The sequence below is a fragment of the Anopheles marshallii genome, chromosome 2 (genome assembly GCF_943734725.1).
Source record: "Anopheles marshallii chromosome 2, idAnoMarsDA_429_01, whole genome shotgun sequence".
NCBI lineage: Eukaryota > Metazoa > Arthropoda > Insecta > Diptera > Culicidae > Anopheles > Anopheles marshallii.
Window position 1 is genome coordinate 86094450 of NC_071326.1, and position 24105 is coordinate 86118554.

General features: G+C 44.6%; 4 protein-coding genes and 1 pseudogene across 4 annotated transcripts; 4 read left to right on the top strand and 1 right to left on the bottom strand.

The window, feature by feature from the left end:
• Window positions 1-8316: 8316 nt before the first annotated feature.
• Window positions 8317-11390, top strand: LOC128706968 (L-threonine 3-dehydrogenase, mitochondrial). Its single transcript, XM_053801912.1, has 3 exons — window positions 8317-8509; window positions 10390-10914; window positions 10984-11390. Exons 1-3 carry the CDS (start codon window positions 8317-8319, stop codon window positions 11388-11390), a joined length of 1125 nt encoding a protein of 374 aa, XP_053657887.1.
• Window positions 11391-12168: 778 nt separating this feature from the next.
• LOC128718746 (caspase-1-like) lies at window positions 12169-12926 on the top strand (annotated as a pseudogene).
• A 1152-nt stretch (window positions 12927-14078) lies between these two features.
• Window positions 14079-15123, bottom strand: LOC128718747 (caspase-1-like). The gene is made up of 2 exons (XM_053812366.1): window positions 15032-15123; window positions 14079-14967 (listed from the first exon to the last, which is right to left on the bottom strand). The coding sequence occupies exons 1-2, from the start codon at window positions 15121-15123 to the stop codon at window positions 14079-14081; spliced, it is 981 nt and encodes a 326-aa protein (XP_053668341.1).
• A 957-nt stretch (window positions 15124-16080) lies between these two features.
• LOC128709690 (caspase-1-like) lies at window positions 16081-17071 on the top strand. The gene is made up of 2 exons (XM_053804699.1): window positions 16081-16154; window positions 16237-17071. Exons 1-2 carry the CDS (start codon window positions 16081-16083, stop codon window positions 17069-17071), a joined length of 909 nt encoding a protein of 302 aa, XP_053660674.1.
• A 235-nt stretch (window positions 17072-17306) lies between these two features.
• Window positions 17307-23807, top strand: LOC128718749 (prominin-1). The gene is made up of 7 exons (XM_053812367.1): window positions 17307-17372; window positions 18676-18826; window positions 18920-18990; window positions 19060-19295; window positions 19375-21390; window positions 22962-23018; window positions 23627-23807. The coding sequence occupies exons 1-7, from the start codon at window positions 17307-17309 to the stop codon at window positions 23805-23807; spliced, it is 2778 nt and encodes a 925-aa protein (XP_053668342.1).
• The last annotated feature ends 298 nt before the right edge of the window (window positions 23808-24105 follow it).

Here is a 24105-nt window from a genome sequence, read left to right on the forward strand (position 1 = left end):
ACACCGACCATGTATACGAGCTGTTCTGTTACTAATCATCTGATGAATCTCAGCTGCATTATTTTGGTTGTCCTTGCCTGCTCTCCATAATATGAAACAACATTTCACTGCTTTAGAGATCGTCCTAACAGATTCGTGTACACTTTACCCATATCTTTGACTTGAACTTTCCTTCCTAGGTCCTGGGAAGGCCTACCACAGATGGCTGGAAGTGGCATTAGAGAGTAGGACTAAAATTTACACTTGTTTCGTATGATGGACCTTTTCCTACTCTCCAATTCAATAAATTACTAAGATTATGATCAATCAATCGTGGTTCGTTGTTATTTAGGATCAGCTTTGGTTTGTTTCCTATTAGGGTGATATTTAAGGTCGATGCGCTTCTGGCCGATCTAACAAGAATATAACAAGATAAATTATTATGCAACTGACAGAGCCCATCGAATCAACCACAATTTCTATATACACTCTGCGCTTATTTTACTTTATCTCCCACAAAATGTTTAGGTCCAAACTTCCACAAGGCACAAGCTTATACTAAGAATCCGGGTTCAGAAGAATTATGAAATTCGAAGTATCCGCTGGTATATTGTTTTTATTCTACTCTTTGTGAGCTTAAAATGCTGAAGATTCTAGTCTAGCCATATCTGCGCTTTTTTTAATTTTTATTTACTCGTAACTGAATAGTGAAGATGGTAGTTCCGCAATCCGTTGAACTTTGGTACCGGTCCTGTCGTGTCGTGAATCCACCGCTTCTTCCTTCTATTTCCACCATTAAGTGTCCGCAATTGTGATATGTTTGAATTCCTTTCGAGGCAAAAATAATTCCCAAGTTCTTGCAAACTATTCAGTGTACCGCAATGGTCAAATTTTCACCTTCCAAAGCATTATGCCTTTGTATTTCCAAACGCATCGAAACATACAATAACATTGAATGTTCTGTCCAATTTCATTGTTTGCCACTACTGGAATGAAGACAAGACTTTACTTGCCATCATCGGCCAACAAGCTGGCTAAATCACTCGTGTGCAAACACATGGCAAACAACACGAGGACACTACACTCTCGTACACACGTTATGCGTCCCATAATAGACACTTCCTTGAGATGCCAACTAAGTGGCTTCACTTACCGGTAGCTTAGTGTCCTCAAAAAAAACAAAAAAAAAATAGAAACAATGGTAAAAGCACAATATAAATTAGATGCACGTTTTCTTTCTTCGTTTAGCAAACTTCCGCTCCGCGATGCGCGCGTGGTCATTGACAGCAAATGGTGACAATTATGGGTTTGTGTCCATTTTTCCACCATTGCTCACACGACGCCCAACAATCGCCGCTTTGTGGCCACACACAACAGCGAACGTAACGTGCTTCAGTGCACTGTTTTTTTTTCTTGTAACAAAAAGAAGGCCCTTTCTAAGACGACTCGCCCAGCCTTTTCGGGTGCGTGGGCTCTTTAAGCTAAGTCGTTTGCTACATTCAGCTCGGCAGGTGTTAATCGTCCAGTTCCACCCGGCGCAATGTGGATGTGTGTGCGGTCCATCACCTTGACGGTAAACGGTATTGGAGGTGACACAGGGCAGTAAAGCATTTCGCAAAACCGAGGGCTCTTTCTAAACAATGCATCCAAAATTAAGGAAATTGTAATTTGCCTCTTTCTTCAGCCGAGCACAATACTGCTGTCGGTGGTGGACCGGCATGGCTGCGCTTACCCGCGCTGAAGGCCAAACCTTCCCGATCTACCGAAGGGTAACGCGCTTTCCTAATCACCCGCCAGTGCGCAACCTAGCGGGTGTTCCGTTTGACCTCCGACCACATCGCAATGCTTCGCAGCACGTTTTGTTCAGTTGGATGAGGCAAAATTTTTGTCAAACAGTATGCAAAATGGCTCTTGCAGGTTCAGGGTTCGTGAATGCACACACGCTGCAACCGGACGCAATCAGGGTCTTCTGGATAGAATAGTTGACCGTGATCGTCGATCACCTGAACTTCATGATCGCTTTATATTGAATTAAAAGTTTGTGCCTTTTTATTTTTTTGTTCGCCGTTAGAACGATGATGCAGGCGGGCGTTGTTTTCGATTGTGAGTTGTCGCCGGCGCCACTGTATCAGCATCGTTCGATACACGGTGACCGGAAGCCATCTGATAACGGGTGGGGCAGTTATGCACTTGTCAAGCCACCTTGAAACGATTCAAAATGGTCAACCAATTAAAGTTCAATATGTTTGAAGAGGATACCGTACAACAATACAATTTTTCGCGGGTGATCTCAGCAGGGAAATTACATTATTAGGGAGCGTTTGCGATTACTCGTGCAACAGTTATACCTTCTAATTGGGTAACAAATGATAATTTAGAAGAACAATTAATTTATTTTAAATAACTTATCTTAACATAACGATCAATTGCAAGTTTGGCAATTGAATAGATGCTTTTAGGCGACACGTTCGTTGATGGATTGGTGCGCCCTACAATTTTTTTTTTTCGAGCAAATGAATTATTGAATGAGTACCTATGAAAAGGGTTCATTGTTGGGAGCCTGAACACAAGTACATATGAAAGGGATACAAACAAAAATCATATCATTCGAGTGCAAAATGATTGCTCAATCTTTTTGCTAGCATCATTGTTGGACGCAGTGTTCCTATGTTTAGGGGCGGCTCCGTGTTGTGTTAGTAGCGGATCGGGTTGTGGTGCCGATAAAGAAGAAGTTCACATGGTTTGTCATCAAATAATCGTAAAATATTCGTATCCTCAATTTATTTAACATTGTACACATATTATTTATCCTACAAATTGGTTATTTGTCTTAACAACCTTTCTCAGGCTGATCTCTGCGAATGCCTAATCGCTAGTTAAATCTGGTTTGATACATCCACAGCCTGGAATACAACCCTCTTCTTACAAAAGGAACGTATCAAGGGATATATTCCGAGCATTGTATTATGCCCTGTACTAGCAGATATTGCTACATGATCCATAAAAATACTATTTAGGTATACCGAAACAAGTCTCCCTCTATTCAAGCGTTATGAAAGACTACACTACACGTTGCATAGATGTTTAAGTAGTCAGTCCATGATTAGATGAGTAAATCAATGACGAAATCCACATTCCAATCCACATTAGTTATCTTATCAGCACAATCCCTCATCAAGCTAGTCTGTAGTATTATTTGCTAGTATTTGGTCGGATCAGCTGGGATCGTGTTGTATTGCACGATGAAGTGAAAAATGAATCGATGTATATAACAAGATAGCAAAAAGCAGTAATTAGCAACGCAAAATACTTTGAGGATTGAATGTACGGGGAGCCTAAGTTTTTTTTTTAAATTGCCAACTGAGTTAATTAATTGCAAAAAGTAAAAAATTGGTCGAAAATACCTTCCGTTGTCATAAAAACATTTGTTTTTTTTATTTATTTCAATGTTGAATGTGTTTCAATGTGTTCTTCGAAAAAGTCGCTTGAATTGCTGAACATATAAAGTGCAGAGAAGAAAATCGACTCTGTAACTATGAAGCATAAACGTTATTGCACCAGAATTTGACATAAGTGTATTATAGCGGTCCACTGTAATAGTGTTTCTAGGGGACTGCCTATATTACCATTTTGGCACAATGATGCTTTCTATTAAACCCAACATCCCAGCAACTCATAGCATACGATTCCAAACTGGTCCCACCGAATGGACATCAAAACTATCTTGCATGGTTTCTGATTACACCTGATGTTATTTATAAGAAGCACAGAACAGATTACCAGGAACTTGGAGACGAACCTTCAGTAACCTTCATTAAAGATTCATTCAAACATGATCTAGGAAGCATACTAAATACCCAGGAACAAACGATTAAAAACGTGCGTTTCGGAAGTCTAATTATCTAAATGAATGGTTCAAATTAATGCAAACTCTTCACCCAAATTGTTTCCCGCGGTGTAATCAACCGTTGACCTGGCTGCAGTTCTAAAGATGCTTCCTCGGTTCCAGCTACCGATCATATCGCCACCGTACCCGGGCACGCAATCCCAATGCAGATGCGCATTGTTTCGTCGTGATGTTGCTTCCTTCCTCTTGTACCGTATGAGAAATGTTCACCATCAAATCGTGAGAACTGGTCACCACCAACCAATCTTCACTGCACAGCACGCAACAATGAGATGAGTTCATGGCACCAACCAGGTCTAAGTTTTGCGGTCAGAAAGAACGGTACGGCTTTTTTTATTAATATTGTTTTTTTTTATGGTCAATGTCAGTCGTCGAACTTGTGACGTTCTGCAGCATGAAACGGAAAACCATTCAAACGCATTTTATTTTTGCCCAATCGATACCGTCTTGCGCGTTTGGAGGTTAACAAATGTTTTGGTTTTTTTTACGTTTTGCCAACAAAAGCAACAAGTAGAATTCATCTCCCAAAACAAATCACTCCCACTAATGACGCGAAACAATTATCTAACAGCATCAGGCGATCGTGCCGAAAAAGGTTCCAAACACATTAAAAATAGCTTCACGCGCAAAGACTGATTGACGGGCGGCTTTTCGTCACCGTCTGCGCTGTTTGTAACGGAAAAACATAAATAAAATGTACAAGGAAAACCTGCCGACCTTCGCAACCGCCGGTTGTAAATCATACTTTTTGCGCAACGATTGCGCCCGGAAGCGCTGGAAAAGTTGGCCGTGCAGTGAATGTATTGGCTTTGCATTTCAGTTTTTTTCAGCACACAAACTAGAATCGCCGTCGGGTTGCTCGTGCGCATGACTATCCGTCGCCTCTAACCACTATCATTGCGATGCATAATTGGAGCTTATGGTTTTTTAATTCTCGTCACCAAAAACTTACCGCTATCGGTAAAGACCATCGTCGTGTCGTAATTAGACGCTCATTCGGCTCCGCACACCAGCTTGATCGCAAATGGCATCGCGACGTTCACCTGTTGCGTCACCAGCACGCGGTTAGCACCAACGGTTGCTATAGTAACAGTAAACCTTGTGCTCAGGAAATGCTTCAAGAAAGACGGACCATCTTTAGATGCAGCAGCATTTACCAGCGGTAAGCGGTAGAAAATGGATGCTCTCCAGTAGTGAACAATTTTCCACTCGATGGATTTGTTGTTCGACATACTCCTCATACTGCTTGAGGGTATGACATCCTAAATCCTCAGCAATATTCAGAGTTTCAGCCTAAACGAGGATATTTTACTTACGACATTTTCACTAGAGCCCTACAGAGCTTATCTTTATGGAGCACCTTTCTATCGAACAATCAACATTTTGCATTTGGCAAACTCACTGTACCACGCCGGTAATGTAGAAGTGCGTTTTATGCACGTGTGATGTGTTTGCACGTTGCATCATATTTCTTTAACCCACTGAGCTTAACGACCCTGAATGTGACGCCGATGAGGTTACGGAACACGCTCCCTTTTCTATTGGCTCGGTTTTACCGTCGGTCGTCACGGGTTTGAAGAGCAGGTTTACCTAAGCGAAATGCAAATGACTTTACGATACAGGAGCGTCTAGCTAAATGGTTAGTTTTGCCTTCCATCATCATTTATTATAAGATCAGAATATCTATTTTATCAGAAGGGATGTCAGCAGCAGCAGCAGAGTAGCTCCCTGATATGTATGCCAGCTGCGTGGTACTGAACTTTTGGTGGATTCACTCATATGCTATGCATTATGATCCAGATGGAACTGCAGAATAGGGTTGAAAAAACAATTTAAAGACACCACAATACGTGAATCGACTGGAGAGTTCCTTTTTCTTATCATAACTGCGTAAATACTTCGGCCCACCAACGACTCTGGCTTCGATGGCTTCGAACTTCGAATTATGAAGCTGTAACCAATGCCGAAAAATTGATTCAGATGTTTGAACGTTAACTTGGTAGAATTTTGTCCCTTAGACACTAAATTTAGCTACATGTACACGATTTCCGACAACAAATACGACTTGGAAACTTAATTAATAATTAATTATAGTGATAAATAATAATTAATTATAACATTTAGGTATCCATATTTGGGATATTGTACGTGTTTAAAATAGTTCCTGGTACATGCAGTACCCGTGGTACACTATTATAACAATATCGCTTATACTTCAAAGTTACAGAGTCGACTTCCTTCGCTGCACTTTGTTCATTCAGCAACTTAGGCGACTTTTTAGAGAACATCAGAGAACATTAACCAAATTTAAAAATAAATATTTTATATGGCAAAGGAAGACATTTTCGATCAACATTTCACCTTTTTGCTAAGATTTCGCGCTAAAAAGTAACTCAGCTGTCATATCTGTTAACAAACGCGAACCTCCGAATCCACGTCTAAGTGGAACCGCTTATCGCGGGGATTGCCTGTACATTGCCGAGATACACGATATCTCTCATACGTGAATTTAGAGATACGCGGTTTTGGCAATGTTACCGCTGAGCTAGTTTATAGCACAAAAACCAACCACAAAATTTGAGAAATTATTGGTATTGCCTTCTAACTTGTTGCAATCAATTTATGTTCAGCTTTGGTAATGTATTATTCCAACAAGTCTCCTGAATTGATAAATGTATTACAAGCGAAGGAAGCATTCCGCCTTATAATTGTCAAGTTTGAACGGTATTGCTCCGAGACTCGAACTTTTGCAACTTTTGGTGGTTATCTTGTTTTTTCTTTATCGACAACAACAACCTTAAGAGGTTTAGGCATGTTATTTTTGGTTTTCTGTGACTTTATTCACCCGTAGCTGGATAGTCAGTCCTGCGTACGGGGTTCGGCGTTATAGGAGACCGCTATAGTATTGTACCTCGAGGGCTTGCCTGCATGAAAGCAAAATATTTAAACACTATCAATAACAAATAATTCGCCCGAGTATACTCGGCCTAAGGTGCCCTTTCACTTTCCGGAAAACAAATTTCTTTCAAGCAATATGAATATTTACCTAGAATAAGTTACCAATAATTTTTATTTAATGTAATATATTCTTCCTTTTATACGACTTACCTCAACTGATGTTGCAATTTGAAGGTTTATTTTAATATTGATATTAATATTCTGTCCATCGCAACATACTCGCTAGCACATGGTTCTGCTACAAGATCATCTCATCTCACTGGTGCGGCATTGGCCTACGTACTTTTGCAACAAACTCCAACCCCAACTCTCAGCGTTATAGACATGCCAACAACAACAAAAATGCTAATACCGACACGTACATGCGGTGCAGTCATCTCTTTCCCACACGCACGCACCATAAGCCAACGCAGCGGAACCTGTTCCCTAACATCCGTTTGCAAGTTGCATTCTCGTCCACGCCACGCTTGTCGCTCGGAAGCGGCTAAACATACAACCCCACCGGCCAAGGGTAACGTGTGGGGGAATAACGTGCGCGTGGTGTACGATTCTAACCACGATCAAATCGTCACACCACCGCCTAACGACAAGACGCTCCGGGGTCGCGTCAATAAATTTCGCTTCGGCCGCAGTAACTCGAGAGGGCCATCTCCCAGGCATGGTCAGCTTGCTCGTATTCGCAAGTATGGACGGGAAGAAAAAAAACAACAACACTGTAGCAACAAGTACGGCTGCGCACGAGAACGAATGGGAGCGGGAAGGACTCTGGTCGTTCGCTGGTACGATCAGCAGACCTGCACATGCTGAATGTGGGGGGGGGGGGGGGGGGGGGGCTAGCCTCTCGCAACCCCATGGAACCCGCGGGTCTCCCTCATCGCTTCGACCAAACAGTGCGTCCCGCACGGGGTCACCATGGTCGCAAAAATGTGCGCGCTCCGACACGGGAATGCCTTTGGAGGGAACGTCAGTCCAAAGCCGCGACTCGACCCGAACGGACTCGCGCTCGCATCGATCCCGCATATTGGCACATCCGTTTGGTCCTTCGACTCACTCCCCACTCCCAACACATCCCCTTTCATCAGGCCGACCTCGTCCATACTTCCACCTTCCAGGAGCTGTGCCATTTTGTATAGGTGTGTGTGTGTATGTGTGTTTGAGTGCGTTTGTGTGTGGACATAGGAAGATAATTGACGGTCCTCCGTGCTCTATCATTAGCGATCCTTCACTGCAAACCCTACCGAACCGATCGATCGTATCATCTTGGTATTTCCTTTTGGGCCGCACATTCGTCGCCGGTTTTCGTACGTTTGGCGCTCGGTCGAGGTCGCATATTTCTATCGAACTCTCCATAAGGAAATCTTTCCACGTGGTGTGCGCAAGGAGCATCTTGCCATCGGCCGTATATATCTCCCCACACCCCACACTAATCACACACTGATACGGCTTCTCGGTTTTTTGTGGAACGGGTAAGGATGCTGTTACGCAAGGCTACGACCGCGTTTGGCGGATGTTTACGCCAACAGTTGCACCGCAGCTCATCCGCCGACGGAGTAGTACTGGCTCCGTTGGCAGCGGTACAGCATCAACTACACGCGGCACCGCAAAGCCGTTGGCTATCATCCAACGGCGGGGGACGAAAAACGCATCCCAAAATCCTCATCACAGGTGAGTTCTCGCGTAGACCGCACCGAGCAAACGTGGTACGAACGATGTGTCACACCGTACGCGTAACAGGGCGAGCCCCTGCTCATTCGGTTTAGCTCAATTGAGCGCTCAATTGAGGAGTAAATTGTGATGCAAGGTTAGCAACAAAAGCGTACGCACACTCGCGTTGCTAGGGCCGCACAGTTGCTAAGCGGACGGTAGTTTAGAACTTGTTTGGCCTTATTCACTCCCAAGCCACGTTCCCTTAGCCGGTGGGGTGTGCAAGCGAGCTGAACGTTTCTCTCGGTTTGAATGATGGATGTGAAGCATGTGAGTGTGAACAAAACTTGAAGAAGCAAATGGTGATTTGAAAACACCAAACCGATCAAAATTGTAACGAACAATTGATGCTTTGGTAAACAAAGCAATGAAGTTTTGTTCCTATGGATTAAGAAGATTACCATACTGCTCATTGCGCCAGCAATAATCATATTAACATTATGATACAAAGCCTCCGTAGCTAAGTGACTAACTTCGATTTCATTAGGCAGTAATGGAAATGTGCTAGATTTTCTTATGTTAGCTTAATTTTAAGATACTTATACGCCGGATGATAAGCTATCGAATATAAATACAAGTACAAACCATAACATCATCATCTTCCATTTTCTGCGTCATTATACGTCAAGACCGCATGGTATGGGTGTCTTTGACGCTGTGTCCGAGCTGGAAAAGACTAGAGGGAATGGAAGGAGCCGTACAGTTCGTACGATAAATTTAGCTTCCATAGTATCTGGTATTCCTAACAACGCTGCAATGTGGAAATGTGTTTCAATGGATTCCTAGATTCCTAGCAGCGGCAAATAAATAAATGTGCTCAGTTGTTGCTGTTGTTGTTGAAAAATATTTTTGAAGCATACGAATTAGAGCTGGATTACAAGAACTGAACCCCTACAGCTCGATCAGTTATTTGAAGTGAACGAACGAACTTCGTTCGCCAAATTAAGTTACTGCAGTCGGGTGAGCTGAGCGTTAAATGACACACGTTGACCGGTTTGTAACGCAGGTTGAACTGCACGTTACGCAGGTGGAACGACATAATATAACGCAGGTTGAACGGAGTGTAACGTAGGTGGAGCGACCTGGAACAGTAGGTTAAGTGCACTCAGCAACATTTGGTGAGCGACCAGTAACGGCAGGTTGAGTGAACTAAATGAGCGAGCTAAAGTATGAGATACATTTTTAAGAGCGGCGAAAGAACGAAAGATCTGTATTGTTCGTTCAATTCTTCACAAAGAACGAACCGGTCCGCTCACGTTCATACAAAACTAATGACCATGATTGGAATTGTGATCTACAAGACCGATTAAACACCATAAAATGTGATTAAATTAAATATCACTTGTTTAATATCATACGTTTAATTAAAGGAAATTTTCACACTCGCCCAACTTAAATGTTAAAATGTTGGGTGTAGCGTTTTTATTTAACATTGCTTCCTTATTCATATTATAGGTTTGTTATTAAGTTCCACTTTACAACAATGACGAGTGGCCATATCATTGGGAACAGTTTGCGACATTATAAGACATCATTGCTCATAATGAAATCTGCTGATCTTCAATACACACATAATTGTATTCATTTGCGACACTTCAGCCGACAACCCAAACCGGAAAACCCAGCATCATTTCTTGTCGAAATAGGTTTGATTGTTAATTGAGAAGAGCGAGCAGACATGATGGTTTTTTCGTTTGGATTGTCCACTGACTTCATAGTGTAAATGACACCAACAGCATATTATCTTTTGCAAGTCCACCAACAGTTTATAATCCATGACGTCAGTGACAATCATTGTAAGAAGATTACTTGTACTATACATACGTCACGTATCTCCATAGGTGGACTTGGTCAGCTTGGTGTCGAATGCGCGAAACTGCTGCGAAGCCAGTATGGGGAAGAAAGTGTCATTCTGTCCGACATCATCAAACCGAGCAATGAGATCGTTAACAGTGGACCGTACATCTTCGCCGACATTCTCGACTTCAAGGGTCTGCAGAAGATCGTCGTCGATCATCGTGTCGACTGGATCATACACTTTTCCGCACTGCTCAGTGCGATTGGTGAGCAAAATGTTCCGCTAGCGGTGCGCGTCAACATCGAGGGCATGCACAATGTGCTCGAGCTGGCCAAACAGTACAAGCTAAGGATCTTCGTACCGAGCACGATCGGTGCATTCGGTCCGGACAGCCCACGGAACCCCACACCGAACGTCACGATTCAGCGACCACGTACGATCTACGGTGTATCGAAGGTGCATGCGGAACTGATGGGCGAGTACTACCATCACAAGTTTGGATTGGATTTCCGATGCCTTCGGTTTCCGGGTGTGATTTCCAGCGATCCGCCCGGCGGTGGTACTACCGGTAAGTTAACGATGGTTCTACCGTAACAGGAGGATGTTTACACCAAGACCGTATCCTATTGCATTGCAGATTACGCCGTAGCCATATTCTTCGAGGGACTGAAGACGGGCAAATACCAGTGCTACCTCAAACCCGACACGCGTCTGCCCATGATGTACATCGAGGATTGTCTGCGATCGTTGCTCGAGTTCATGACTGCCCCGGAGGAGAAGTTACAACGCCGCGTGTACAACGTAACTGCCATGTCCTTTACGCCGGAGGAGCTCGTTGACAAGCTATCCAAGTATATTCCGAAGCTGCACGTCAGCTACCGACCAGATAGCAGACAACTCATCGCCGACTCGTGGCCACAAATCTTTGATGATTCGGAGGCGCGTCGAGACTGGGGCTGGCAGCACAACTATGACCTAGACAAGCTGGTAGATCTTATGGTCCGTGATGTCACCGAAAACTACATCAAAAAGGCGTCACAGTAAGACGGCCACACGTTTTCATGACAACATGTGGGCCATCGAGCGCTGCAATAAACTGTGTATACCTGCAACAACAGATGCTGTTATTCGGTGGACTTTAGCAGTCTATATCATCCGAAACGTATTCAACAAGCGTTTGCGGGATAAGACTGTTATTAACAATTGTTCCTATCAATTCTCAGGAAGCTTGCGATGAATGCGTCGTCTTTTGTGTCCTTCCTTCCCCTCCATACCCTTGTTTAGGAAAATAATCATAAAATTTCATGAGCATGGCATTTCATCAATGCAAATGCAAAACGTAACAAACTTATTGCCTAGCAAATGCTGCTAGCCTCGCTAGACTGACTGCATCGATGCTAATAATTTGAAACGATTTTAGATACCTTCTGAAATCTACATAGCCATGATACTGCTCTTCGTCACCATCGTTTGTTTGTAGTCAATCTATAAATTTCATCAATATAATTGGCATTATAGGCGTTGACCAGGTTAACTAAACTCTGTACAGGTTCTTGCTAAGCAAACCATCTTCCGGAAGACACAACGTATCCATTTTCGAAAACGCTACACATCCCAAACGTAGGATCATTTCCCATTCACGGATTGTCAACCGGAGCTCGTTTAGGAGCTTACACCACATAGTGTCGATGCAAATCGATGTCATCCATTACATGATGTAGGCTTGTAAGCAGAGGACTTCGTGTGTGAACGAATTTGTCAATCTGCACCTGCATCTGATCAAGAAGTGTCACGTGATAGTTGTCGAAAGTCGTTCATTGACATGGGTATCAATTGATGTTGGTGGTAACAAATCGTAATGCCGACACTAACCCCCAGCATTGCGTAATAAATGGATACTACTGTTGGAACCTAACAAATAGCCAGCGTAGAGCGAGGGTAAACGTCAACAACAAAACCCCACAAGGGTAGGTTGAGTGCCACTGTTGACAGGTTCTTCTCTCCTGCAAATGGAATAAGAAGTGCGTAAAGCGCTGCAAAAAGTTTCTAAACAGGACCATAGCAACAATGATTGCCTGCTGATTGTGTCGATGACACACGGTGCGAAGGATAAACTCGCCTTTACAGACCGCGATATTTCTATTGACGAGTTGTGGATAGAATTTGTTGGCAACAATTGCCCATCATTGATTGGGAAGCCAAAGCTCGTTTTCATACAATCTTGTCGAGGTGTGAAAGTTGACACTGGATGTTACTACTCATTTCTCCAAACGGATGCCGCACCAAAAACAGTTCAAGCCGTAAACCTCTGTTTGCCTATGTACGCCGATCTACTGGTGATGTACTCGACATACGAAAACCATGTTTTCGTTCCGTAACGAAATTAATGGTTCCTGGTTCATACAGTCCCTGTGCCAAGTGTTGGGAAGTGATGTTAGCAACAAGGATCTGCTTGCTTTGCTCACCCATGTGACGTACCTCGTATCACGCCTTTCGGCTCATTCGGAGGAAGCAACTTACAAACAAGTGCCAGCGATCAACTCCACGCTATCCAAAGCTTTTTACTTTGTGCCTAAGTAGGTTTTGCTGACGTAATGTAAACGGCGACGCGACGCAACTGATACACAAGTACAACGCTAGGCAATGTGAACGAGGTACAAATTCGCAGAAACGATGATTTCATCCGTTGGGGTGTAGATACGCGATAACGAATCCACGTAAATGTACAATACAATCCAATCGAGTGTCTAAAAGATGCGTGCTACAAACATCTTAGCTTCGGTACGACGATCAGATTGATGGCGTTCAACGCCTTAGAGGAAAACGACTAAAACTAGCAGTAGATTGATGGATTTGTATGAAATTTTCGTACGACCTACATTTGGTAGGTAGAAGAAAAGGTGTTTAAGCACCTTCACATTTTTCAAGTAGTGCTTTCAAATGAGTCATGAGTTATTAACGAAACATTGTTTACGTGTGGATAAAACATTGTACTTGAGCACTTCTATTAACAAAATAAATGTTAAGAGCTAGTAACTGTTCCTCAAGTACTCCTGCACTCATTTGAACGCACCCAACAATCAGTTAAAAAAAAAAACAAATTGTAAGTGGTGGAGGGTAACGGGCTGATAATAAATAAAAAAAATCGCTATGTCCCTAATCAGTTCATTTATATTTTCTTTCGTCAAATGTTATCAATACTGGTAGCGCGACCAGCGACTAGCTATGACGAAAATGGTCGTCATCGATATAATAAACGTTCATTACTCACTTTCGTGAATTATGACACAGAGTTATTTATGTGGATCTAACCGAAAGCTGAATGGTTGTATATTGTTAAACAATATTGAGGTTACACGTGAATCAAATTCCTCGAATTAAATTCGATCTTTTATTAAACATTATTACATTCAATAATATATGTGAAGCTCGTTAGGTGTTTAACCGATTTAACCAAATGTTTTAATGTGTTTAACCAAATTTCAAACAGCCTCTGTTCAATCAGACTTCATTCGGAGAATAATATTTCACATAGAGATTCTAAATTTTGAAAAGTTAGTCCATTTTTAAACAATAATCAAATAATTGTTTGCTTAGTTTAGCCAGAATGAAGATTGCTCAAATAAACCAATTTTGCTGTCCAAGTGCATATTACCATATTAAAATGCTTAATAAGCAATAAACTCTGTTTTTTTAAGTAAGCAAAGCTAGCTCACTATGCGTCCCTTTGTTTTATGACGTAGCCGGACATTCTGCCACTGCCATGGGAGAACGGTCCGGTTTGCAATTTTGCGATGGGAAATACAGTAGCTTCGTGAGCATTGACTTTATGCACGGCATCTGTTTCATTGCATCAAGTGCTCGGTTTCCGGGAACGTTCGATTGATACTGATATGCGACCCTTCGCGAAACTCCAGTAAGGATGTGCAGAAGCTCCTGGCGGTGGGCCTTCACTACAAGCTCCATGCTGAGCGATTGAATGAACCAAGATCCGTTGTCCGTATTGCGCCATGCGTAATACCCATCACAGGTAGAGTACATTACTAGCAGATCGGCCATAGTAGGTATGACGTAATTTATCGGTACTGGCTCTGCCACCGGTAATGGTAAAACCTCCGCAACCATACGCTTTATCCTAGAGCCAGTATCCAGCTTTTTACCTCTGCAAGCCTGTATGAAAAACAGCTTCGGTTTTCCAAGCAGCGATGGACACGCATCGCCAATAAAAGGTTCCCACAATTTATCCGCTTTGTAGCACTTGTCTCTCGCGTATAAACGATTGTTCTTCTTCCCGTGTGTCATCACAACCACTACCAGGCAATCGTTCTTGGAATGGTCTTCACTAGCAATCGATTTTAGCATGGCAAGAAGCTTCCTTTTCTTTAGATCCTCGATCTCGCGCACATCAAACCCGATTTCGCTCAACACCGAGCTTATACTATCACGATCCTTATCACTACCCTCTCGTTCCGCCATTCCATTAAACTTCACTTGGTTGATGATAATCGCTAGTCCGCGGTTTGGATGACTTGTGTCATAACGATCGTCTATTTCTACTGCCACGCTCCTGGACACAGGCGAAGGCGCTGTAGGAGCGTCCAATGCAGAAGTAGTAATAGTTCTAAAATAAGACTAAACATCATATCCACGCTGATGTGTATTGGGAATTCAAGGATGGTACTTACAAATTGATTGATCTCGAATCGAATTGCGATGTTGGCTCGATCAAAGATTGCGATGATTCCAATTGGTCCGTTTCCATATTGCCAGTGTCCATAGTCACTCCAACTAGTTCACTTTGCACGTCCCACTACGAATAACGCACTTTAAACCATCTCATATATTAGTCATTGAAGTGCATTTGTTATCTTTCGCGATAAGGTTTATCAGTAAAATTATTCCCCGTAAACGGTTTAATTCAATAATACGCGTTCGTATCTAACGTCTGAATGGGCAATACATGCCCATTATAGACGATTGCAAATCTATATCCTGTTCCGGATGCATTATTAAGTAAAGCTATTACGGTACATATAACCATGGCGAATGCATGCTAATTCAAAGTTTCTAACCAGCAAAGCACATAATCGTTTAAAATAAAACCGATAAAGTCTGGATTTTTGTATTCAAGCGTGTTCCATTAACCGAAAGTTTAAATTCAAGCGTTTTGTGAAATATTTCGCCCGCGTTGAAATATTTCAAATGTGCAGTAAAACGAAGATACAGCCAGTGCTAGAGATACTCTACAATAGCGGACCACGTGGTGCGGTGCCCCACACGACGAGGCATCCCCCTAGGCGACCGCCTACTCCGCCCACCGTTTGATCAGCCACTACGAGGCGATCGACTTAACCACTACGACCGCCTAGCAAAGATATCTTTACAATTCCGTAGATAAAGAAGTATCAGCGTATAGAGGGATAAAGAATGCCTCAAAAAAGGCTTTTCGCTGTGCAGCTGACAACTGAAAGTGCGTCGCGCACGCCAAGTAGTCAATATAACATTACCACTAAAACAAAGGCGTGAAGTCATACCACTCTGCGCAAACTTACCGATACTTCCGATACAGCACAGCTCTGCTTCATCAAATCGCAAGATAACGATAAGTGAAAAAATGATAAAGTCTTATCTAAAGCAGCAACTTGAGTTACGATTCGACAAACTGGATGGTGCGCTAAGAAGGTCGCTACAGTTCATTGCGACCGGTAGAAAGTGAAATTTCGCAACGTTCAGCATGGAGGGCATTTCGAACAGTAGTGAAAATGTGGAAGTCGCCGATGAAACCGACACTAGGCCTACGGAATCGCCGTAAGTGGTTTTTTTTAACGTTTTTGTTCTTCAAAAAGTAGCATTTATTAAATGTGTTCTCTTTACCATTTCCTTCCTGCAGGCAGGTTGAACATACATCTCCCAGCCACATTCGCAGAGGGTCTATCGTAGCCACGCCGGCAGCGTCAGCGGCATTAATGGAAGAATATTACAGCACTAGCAATCCAAAGCGTGGACTAGCGCTTATTATCAATCAAGTGAAATTTCGCAGAATGACCCAACGAGATGGTAGTAACAGGGATCGTGATAGTATAAGCTCGGTGTTGAGCGAAATCGGGTTTGATGTACGCGTGTATGATGATCCAAATAAGAAGAAACTTCTTGCGATGCTAGAGGAGATTGCTAACGAAGATCATTCGCAGAATGACTGTCTGGTGGTGGTAGTTATGACCCACGGCGATAAGGATGTCCTGCATGCGTCTGATGATAGCTACCCGGTGGGTCGTTTGTGGGAACCATTCGTTGGCAATGGATGCAAGACGCTGGTTGGAAAACCCAAGCTGTTCTTCATACAGGCTTGCCGAGGGGAAACATTCGATGTCGGCGTTAAAATGTCCAAAGTGTTAACGGACACAGTCGATGCACGATCGTCATCGGAGCAACTGCTGTATGTGATACCTACCATGGCGGACCTGTTGGTGATGTACTCTACGTACGATGGACACTACTCGTGGCGCAATCCTATCAACGGGTCCTGGTTCATCCAATCGCTCAGCATGGAGCTGGAGAAGAACGCTCACTCCAAGGAGCTGCTACATCTGTTGACTGGCGTTTCGCGAAGAGTCGCCTACCAATATCAATCGAACGTTCCGGGCAATTCGAAAATGGATGCAAAGAAACAGATGCCGTGCATAGTGTCCATGCTGACCAAATTGTTCTACTTCCCACGTAAATAGGAACATAGGTCGGGTACGCTATTACCGTAATACCGCGCGACCTCGAACAGTGCCAGTGTCTCTCTTTCACAGCATACAAACATCGACTCAACAATAAAAGTGTACTCGTTTTGTGTCTGCAATGACAGTGTGTCTTGCCTTTCGCGGACCGTTCCGAATCGTGTCAGACACGTGCACCACCATCGCTTGTCCGTAAGGCCCCTCCGAACAGTCCGATCGGGATCCTTCGGCAGACATGCGTAAGCGCATCCAAACTTTATACACCCTGTCCTCGCTGAACTTCAGTTCCCAGTTAGCTATCGTAACGTCCAGCCGTTCCGGTACGGCGGACGCAGTGGAGTTTTAGTGGTCGTGATACCGAACTTCAATGTTCATAGCAAAACAAAAAGACTCGGAAGTTTCTTCAAGAAATTGCTCGCTATTGCCACAACTAGGATAGCTCCGTGTTGTTGCGTGTAAATTAACCAAAATTTTAGTGTTTGTTAATGTTATTTCCGCAGGTTTTCCACCCAGTTCCTTAGTGCTAGTTTACTTTGTTGAAATCAATAAACACCTCTGAGGTAGTAATCTAATTAGTGTCGTTTCTTGTCGACGTGTCAGAAAACGAACCGTTTATCAATGAGCTTTTGAGCTCTCGTTTGCGGCACAGTACATATTCATTAACGACATCCAAAGATTGATGTGAACATAGACACGATACATTGCGGTGAGCTACAGCGAACTGTACCTGATACATCAGGAAACATTCAATCACACGGTCGGCAGTCCAGTTGTCAATCTGGCGCTTACCGCATGCAAAAAAAAACCTTATGATGAATGCCACACGTGTACGAACCGTACGAGCGGGAGGCACGTGCCCCTAGGTTACAGTGTTCCCGTATTGTTCAAGTGCAATGCAATGTGCGGATATGGTTGTGGGTACATATTTTACACGAATTTTGTGCTTCTAGACAGTTTAAATCCGGGTTTTTTGAGCGATCCGAGTGCGTATTCTTACTCATGAAATGGATACAACGCCCCTTGTGTGCATGCATTAGATGCGGGTTACTCTGTTTCACCTGCCAGCGGTGAAATCGTCCCACATGTCTCGAACAAAGGTGGCACCGTGTAGAATTACACCTCAAGAAGCCTTACGGAAGAGCTGTAGAACTGCTTAAGGGGCCGGCTTTATATTAAATTCTTACTTGTCAATTGAAATAAATACTTGGTCGCCCGGATGGAATGATTTGCAAACGCTTTCTGCTACCGTCAAGGTAGTTGCAGAGAATTTTGATAAAACTTCGTCATCGTGTTATCGTTTACCTGACGCTAGACACCGGCGGTGCACAATTCGTAGGAAATCGTAACAACTGATACGTTATCATTTCTGTTGATTCCACTGCACACGATGTTCGTCACAGCTGACGTTCCCTTGAGCTGCCCGTTTGAAATTAGCTATGCCATCCAAAATCACACACACTATCGGAAGGGTCGGGCAACTGTTGGATGAACAATAATTCTGATATTCGCGAACTGGCTCCCAACTTAAGCCATGGTAGGTATGATATACGGCCAATGGACCATGTCCCTGTCATCGAATGTCTTATGCTCTGGATGTCGTTTAGGAGCAGACAGTGGCCATCCCGCACGACTATCCAGAGCCGGTGGCGACAGATGGCTACATTATACCAACGCTCGGACTCTACCATGGTTCGTTTGTGTTTTCCTATCTGTCCACCTTCCTGTCGTACATCACACCGTACGATCTGCCAGTAGGTAAGTGTATGCTGACCATCGCTGACGCCACTCCCTCGGTGGCACACATCACTACCGTTACGAGGTGGGCCGGGTCGTAACTGTTGATAAAAGTCTATTGCATTCTAGAGCTGCTGCGCGATGCGTTCCACACGAAGGTATCCTTCTTCCAGCTGATTCTCGAGGTTATTACCCCCGCGCTGGGAAGAACGAACATTCGGGCGGGCGCTAAACTTTCCCCTCTCACGTTACAGGCCCTCAAGGTGGAGTCGGGATATATCTGTCTGATAGCGATTTTTTTCCTGATATCGCTTATACCGCTCTGCTACACGATTGCCTGGGGTTGTGCGAAGGAACCGGACGATGATCTGAACCCGGGACCAACCGTGGATGCCATCATACAGGCGGAAGAGCTATCGCTCGAAGAGTCTTTGCACTGCCGGAAAAGCTTTCTGGGACTAATGCTACAGGTCGTCATACTGCTGTTGATGTAGGTTCCGCTTATCGCTAACATCAAGATAGCGCTTTTTTTTGCTAACTTGCTCACCCGCATTACTCGCCTTTTCCAGCGCCGGCGTAATAGCGATGTTCGTAACGAACGAACAGATTGCCTCGGCCGTTGATCAGACACCCACCGTCGTGCGGTCGTCGCTGCTGGATGCGGCAACCTTTCTGCGTGACGCAGAATCACAAATGCGGTACGTGATTGCTGAGGGACTCGCCACCGCGACCGAACGCATACGGAACGATCTGGAAAGCGTGGACAAATTGCTCGGCGAACCGATTCAGCACCATCTCGCGCTGTTTACCGGTATCGACATCATCTTCGAGTCTATCATTGAGATCAGCACGAGCAGTAGCAACCTGTCCCGGCGGATCCATCTGCTGCAGGATGCACTAGCAAGGGCAGCCAAAATCTCGTACGAAGCAGAGTACCGGCTGGATGAGCTGCAGATACAACTGTCCGTATTGCAACGCCAGTGCACGTTCCGCGATCGTCCACTATGCGATACGCTTCGGATTCGGAACTTTGAGGATACGGGGCTGATAGAGCGGATCCGAAAGCTGCAAGTTGACCGGACCCTGGCCAAGCTCATGGCGATGGGTGAGGCTAGTCGAAATAGCAGCATGCACGCGTTAACGCAGGAACTAACGCTAGCGCGTGCCACCTTTCGCAACTACGCCGTCGATGTTAGAAACGTCACCGAGGATCAGGCAGATCAGGTGCAGGAGCGGCTAGGAGAATTGACCACCGATACCCAGACGACTATCGGCATTCTTACCCGAACAATTGGGCAGCTTGTCGAGCAGGTAAACCATACGGCTAACTTTTCCGATTCGTTCTTTGATCGGTATCGTGAAGTTGGTGCGATCTTATGGTTAGCTGGACTCGCTACCACGATTATGACCCTGCTGGTAACACTCATCCTGCTGAGTGCGCTCAGCTGCGGTTGTTGCCACGCGGACAATAAGGCCGGCATCACCCTCATCCTGGGCGCCATCTGTATCTGCATCGCGAGCCTAGCCCTGTCGGGATTCACCATGATGGAGATGCTGCTCGGAGCACACGGGCAACTGTTCATCTGCCATCCACTGTACAATGAGCCGGAATATACCGTGCTGCAAAAGCTTATCGACAAACCGGGACTGATTTACCCGACCGAGCCACAGTACGGCATCATCGGGGAGCTGTTGCGACAGGCGGCACCGCCCGAAGCGCGATGGTCACAGCCGGTGCAAATATCACTGTCGACAGCACTGAACAAATGCGAACAGGGTCATGGATCGTATTCCACCTTTCAGCTCGATGCGTTGTTGAATCTCACTGCCAAGCTCGAACCACATCAACGGCCCGAGCTGGAGCGTGCAATTGAAGGTGTTGGTGCCAGCGAGGAACCATTCCTGGGGTTCACCGTGCGCATCCAGGGCATCCTGGAGGATATGCTGTACGATTCGGACCTGAATCTCACTGGTACGCGCATGGAACTAACGCAACTGTCACCCGATAAGGACGTACTCACCTTCATCGATCAGCTGCAGCGTGTGTCGGCACAGATCCAAGACGTAGCCACGGCGAGCCGCATGACGACACTCGGCTCCCGAGCCAAGCGCTTGCAGCTTTCCCTGCTGGCTCCACTAGAGCAGTTGCGCGGTGACATCGTCTACCATCTGACGGCGCTCGAGCTCCAACTGTCACCGTGGGCAGCGCAGGTTAACAAAAGCTTAACGCATCTGCGCAATGCACAGACTTTCCTCGACACGGAATCGGCCGAGGTATGCTACAATCGCAGTGACGTGTATCGCGCACGGTTACGTGCACATCTGGACGCCTATCGGAACTACACGGCCACCGTGCTCAATGATCGGTGTGCGAGCTGCCGGCCACTGTTTGACATTTTCGATGCGATGCGTATGCTTTTCTGCCACCATATAATGGATCCGATGAATGGGCTCTGGTTTTCGGCCTTCTTGTGCCTGTTCCTGTGGGCTGTGGCCACGCCGCTATCACTAATGCTTTCCTCCACCTACAGGCGACTGGAGATACTTTCCAGCAAGCTGCAACACTCTAACAGCCATCGGTACAAGTGAGTAACAGCATGAAACTGTAACTTTTTTTTACATGCTTTTCGCGAGAAAGGACCCCCGAAACAATGCTGATGCTGATGGTGATATTTTATTTGTGTTGCATTGTGCTATGATAAGCAACGAATGTTTTACCGGTGGGTGAATTCCGATAGGTGCAGTTAGACGATACGAGTCTTTCTTGTGCAATCTTCCCACTTTGATGATGCCTTTTCACACGTCAACATCCAATCCAATCCATCCAAGTAACCGTTGACTATACATGAAACGAGTTAAGATTACAAACAAAAGGTTTGTATTTTCCATGAATGCTTGGATAGTAAAGAGTGCACCAATCAATTCCCCAAACGATTACGAAGCTACAAAAATTCGAGCAGAGATCGGAACGTCTACCCGGGTGTAGCTTTTTCCAAAAATTCCATTTCATCCGATATTTATTTTCTTATGGGGCTTTTGATGGGTTTTTATCCATTCTGTTTTACGGATTGCAAACAAAGCTTTTTTTTCTTGTCGTCAAAAATCCGGACAATCCAAACAGAACAAACTCGGGTTTCTTACCGTATTCATATGATTTTTCTCATGTAACTCGGGAAATATTTTTACATTATTCCGCAACTGATTTCAATGTTTTTTTTTTTATTGTTCTGTTGAATTATGTACAAACATGTCCAACGCAGGGTCAGATAGTACTGCTAGCAGTGCTGCTAGTACTTGCCGCTCTGTTAACACTGTAACCCTTTTTCCGAGTATTTTAAGGACTTCTTTTAGCAATCTTTATTTGGAGGAGCTAAAAAATCACTCCCGGTCGTTGATCCTCTCAGTTCGTGCATGAGCGGCTTGATCGGATTCAGCGCTCGATATGGCGCCCTCTGCAGCCAAACGGTTGAAGCCCGCTGTCGCATTCAAATCGACCGTTGAATAATATTCAACAGCATGTCTTTAGGACTTTAGGAGACCCAATTCCCCTGTTACTTGGCCTTCTAGGCAGTCATTATCTACCTTACGAAGTGCGGCTAATGCTTCATTGCCCCCAATCACTCCTTAATATACGTCGCATGATAGAACAAATGTTTGTGGCTGGTGTACGTCATGGGAGTATCGACTTCCCTTGCGTAGTACAATAAATTTATATATACCAGGGGTCTCCAAACTACGTCTCACGAGTCGCATGCGGTTCTCTAAAGCCTCCACTGCGATCCGCGACCCTATTGCTAATATTTGGCACATATAAAATTGAGTTATTCTGACAAAGTTGTAACATTTTTTAAGTGTTCAACTATTGTTATAATTAATATAATTGGAAACCCTCCCAGCTGGAATATTTGGAAACCCCTGATATATGCGCTCCCCTTCGGCTTTATCCTTTGTTAGGACACTCCCGGAGTCGCCCTAGCTATGAGGCTAAAGGACCCTCAACTTCGATGATAATAAATTGAACAACGTTGCGTTCATATTCAATATTTTCAATATTGCCTCAAAACATCGCATAAAATGGCCAAATAATATAAACACTTGATCAAGACTATTCTAGTAAGTAATAAGTAATTCTTTCTTTTTCCTACATGTTTTTCAGTGCTCGAGCTTCCGTTCGGGAAGATCAACGGGAATCCAGCCACTGGTCAACACAACGGTAAGTTACTTTCCAGCATGGCCTTCCATATTTTTCTATTCTCGCCGTACCGCTTGCTAACATCGTCAGCAATCTGCCGGCACAAAACAAATACTAACCGAAACATTTCTACCTCCACTCTCCTTTTGCCTTTCATGACTTGCCATGCCATATGACATCGCCACTTCCACCATCATACCGAATTGGCCCGAAATGGAAATCTGAAATTGATTCGCTCTCCATTCCAACCGGTCCACCAACCAGACCCACCGCCAGTGTCATGCAGGATATAGATAGATCGAATTGGTAATCGACTCGTGATTGTTTGGAATCATCAAAAGAAACTCCGTTTGCTCACAACCGCGCCATGTTCACCCTTTCCCATGAATTTCGGTACGCCTTCGAATGTCCTCCGGAACCGGAGATCAGAATCTCGTTCGAACACGTGCACACTGCCATTGCCAACCAAAGTGTTAGTAACGAACAGAAAGTATATTAAGGCAGCCGAGGACAGAACCATTCCATTCACACCACGATAGGCACACACACACACTCGAACGATACGCTTGCATTCTCTCTTTCTCTCCTTCCCGTTCCTTCCCAACCATCGGCCATACACGGCCACGAAGATCCGTCTCGGTGCACGTGAACGCGGTGGCCGAATCGAGCACCGACGAGGAGTTCCCGCACTACACGGCATCCGGCAGCGATGAGGAGGCTGGCACCGACGAAGGTGCGGTCGTTATCGAGTACATCGAGTTGCGTTACGAAAATGGCGACCCCACAAACTACCGCGAGAGTTTGATCTAGCGATGAACAGTGTTGTGGGTTATTGTTAATATTTGCCTCCGAACTGTACGTAAATAAAGCGAGCGAATGTTAGTTTGAAAACTGACGTACGAAAGGTTGTAGCTTTACTTTGTTTCATCCAGCATGTAGTCGTTATCACTTTCACGGTATTGCTCAACATGATGTGCTCTGGCAGTGCATTCTGGTGAGCAGATTGCCCGCACCATCTGCGGGCGGCATTCTTCGGGCTTATCAACGACATGCGGGAAAAATGAAAACACTTTCCCTTGTTACCTTCCATGCGTGTGGCAAAACTTCA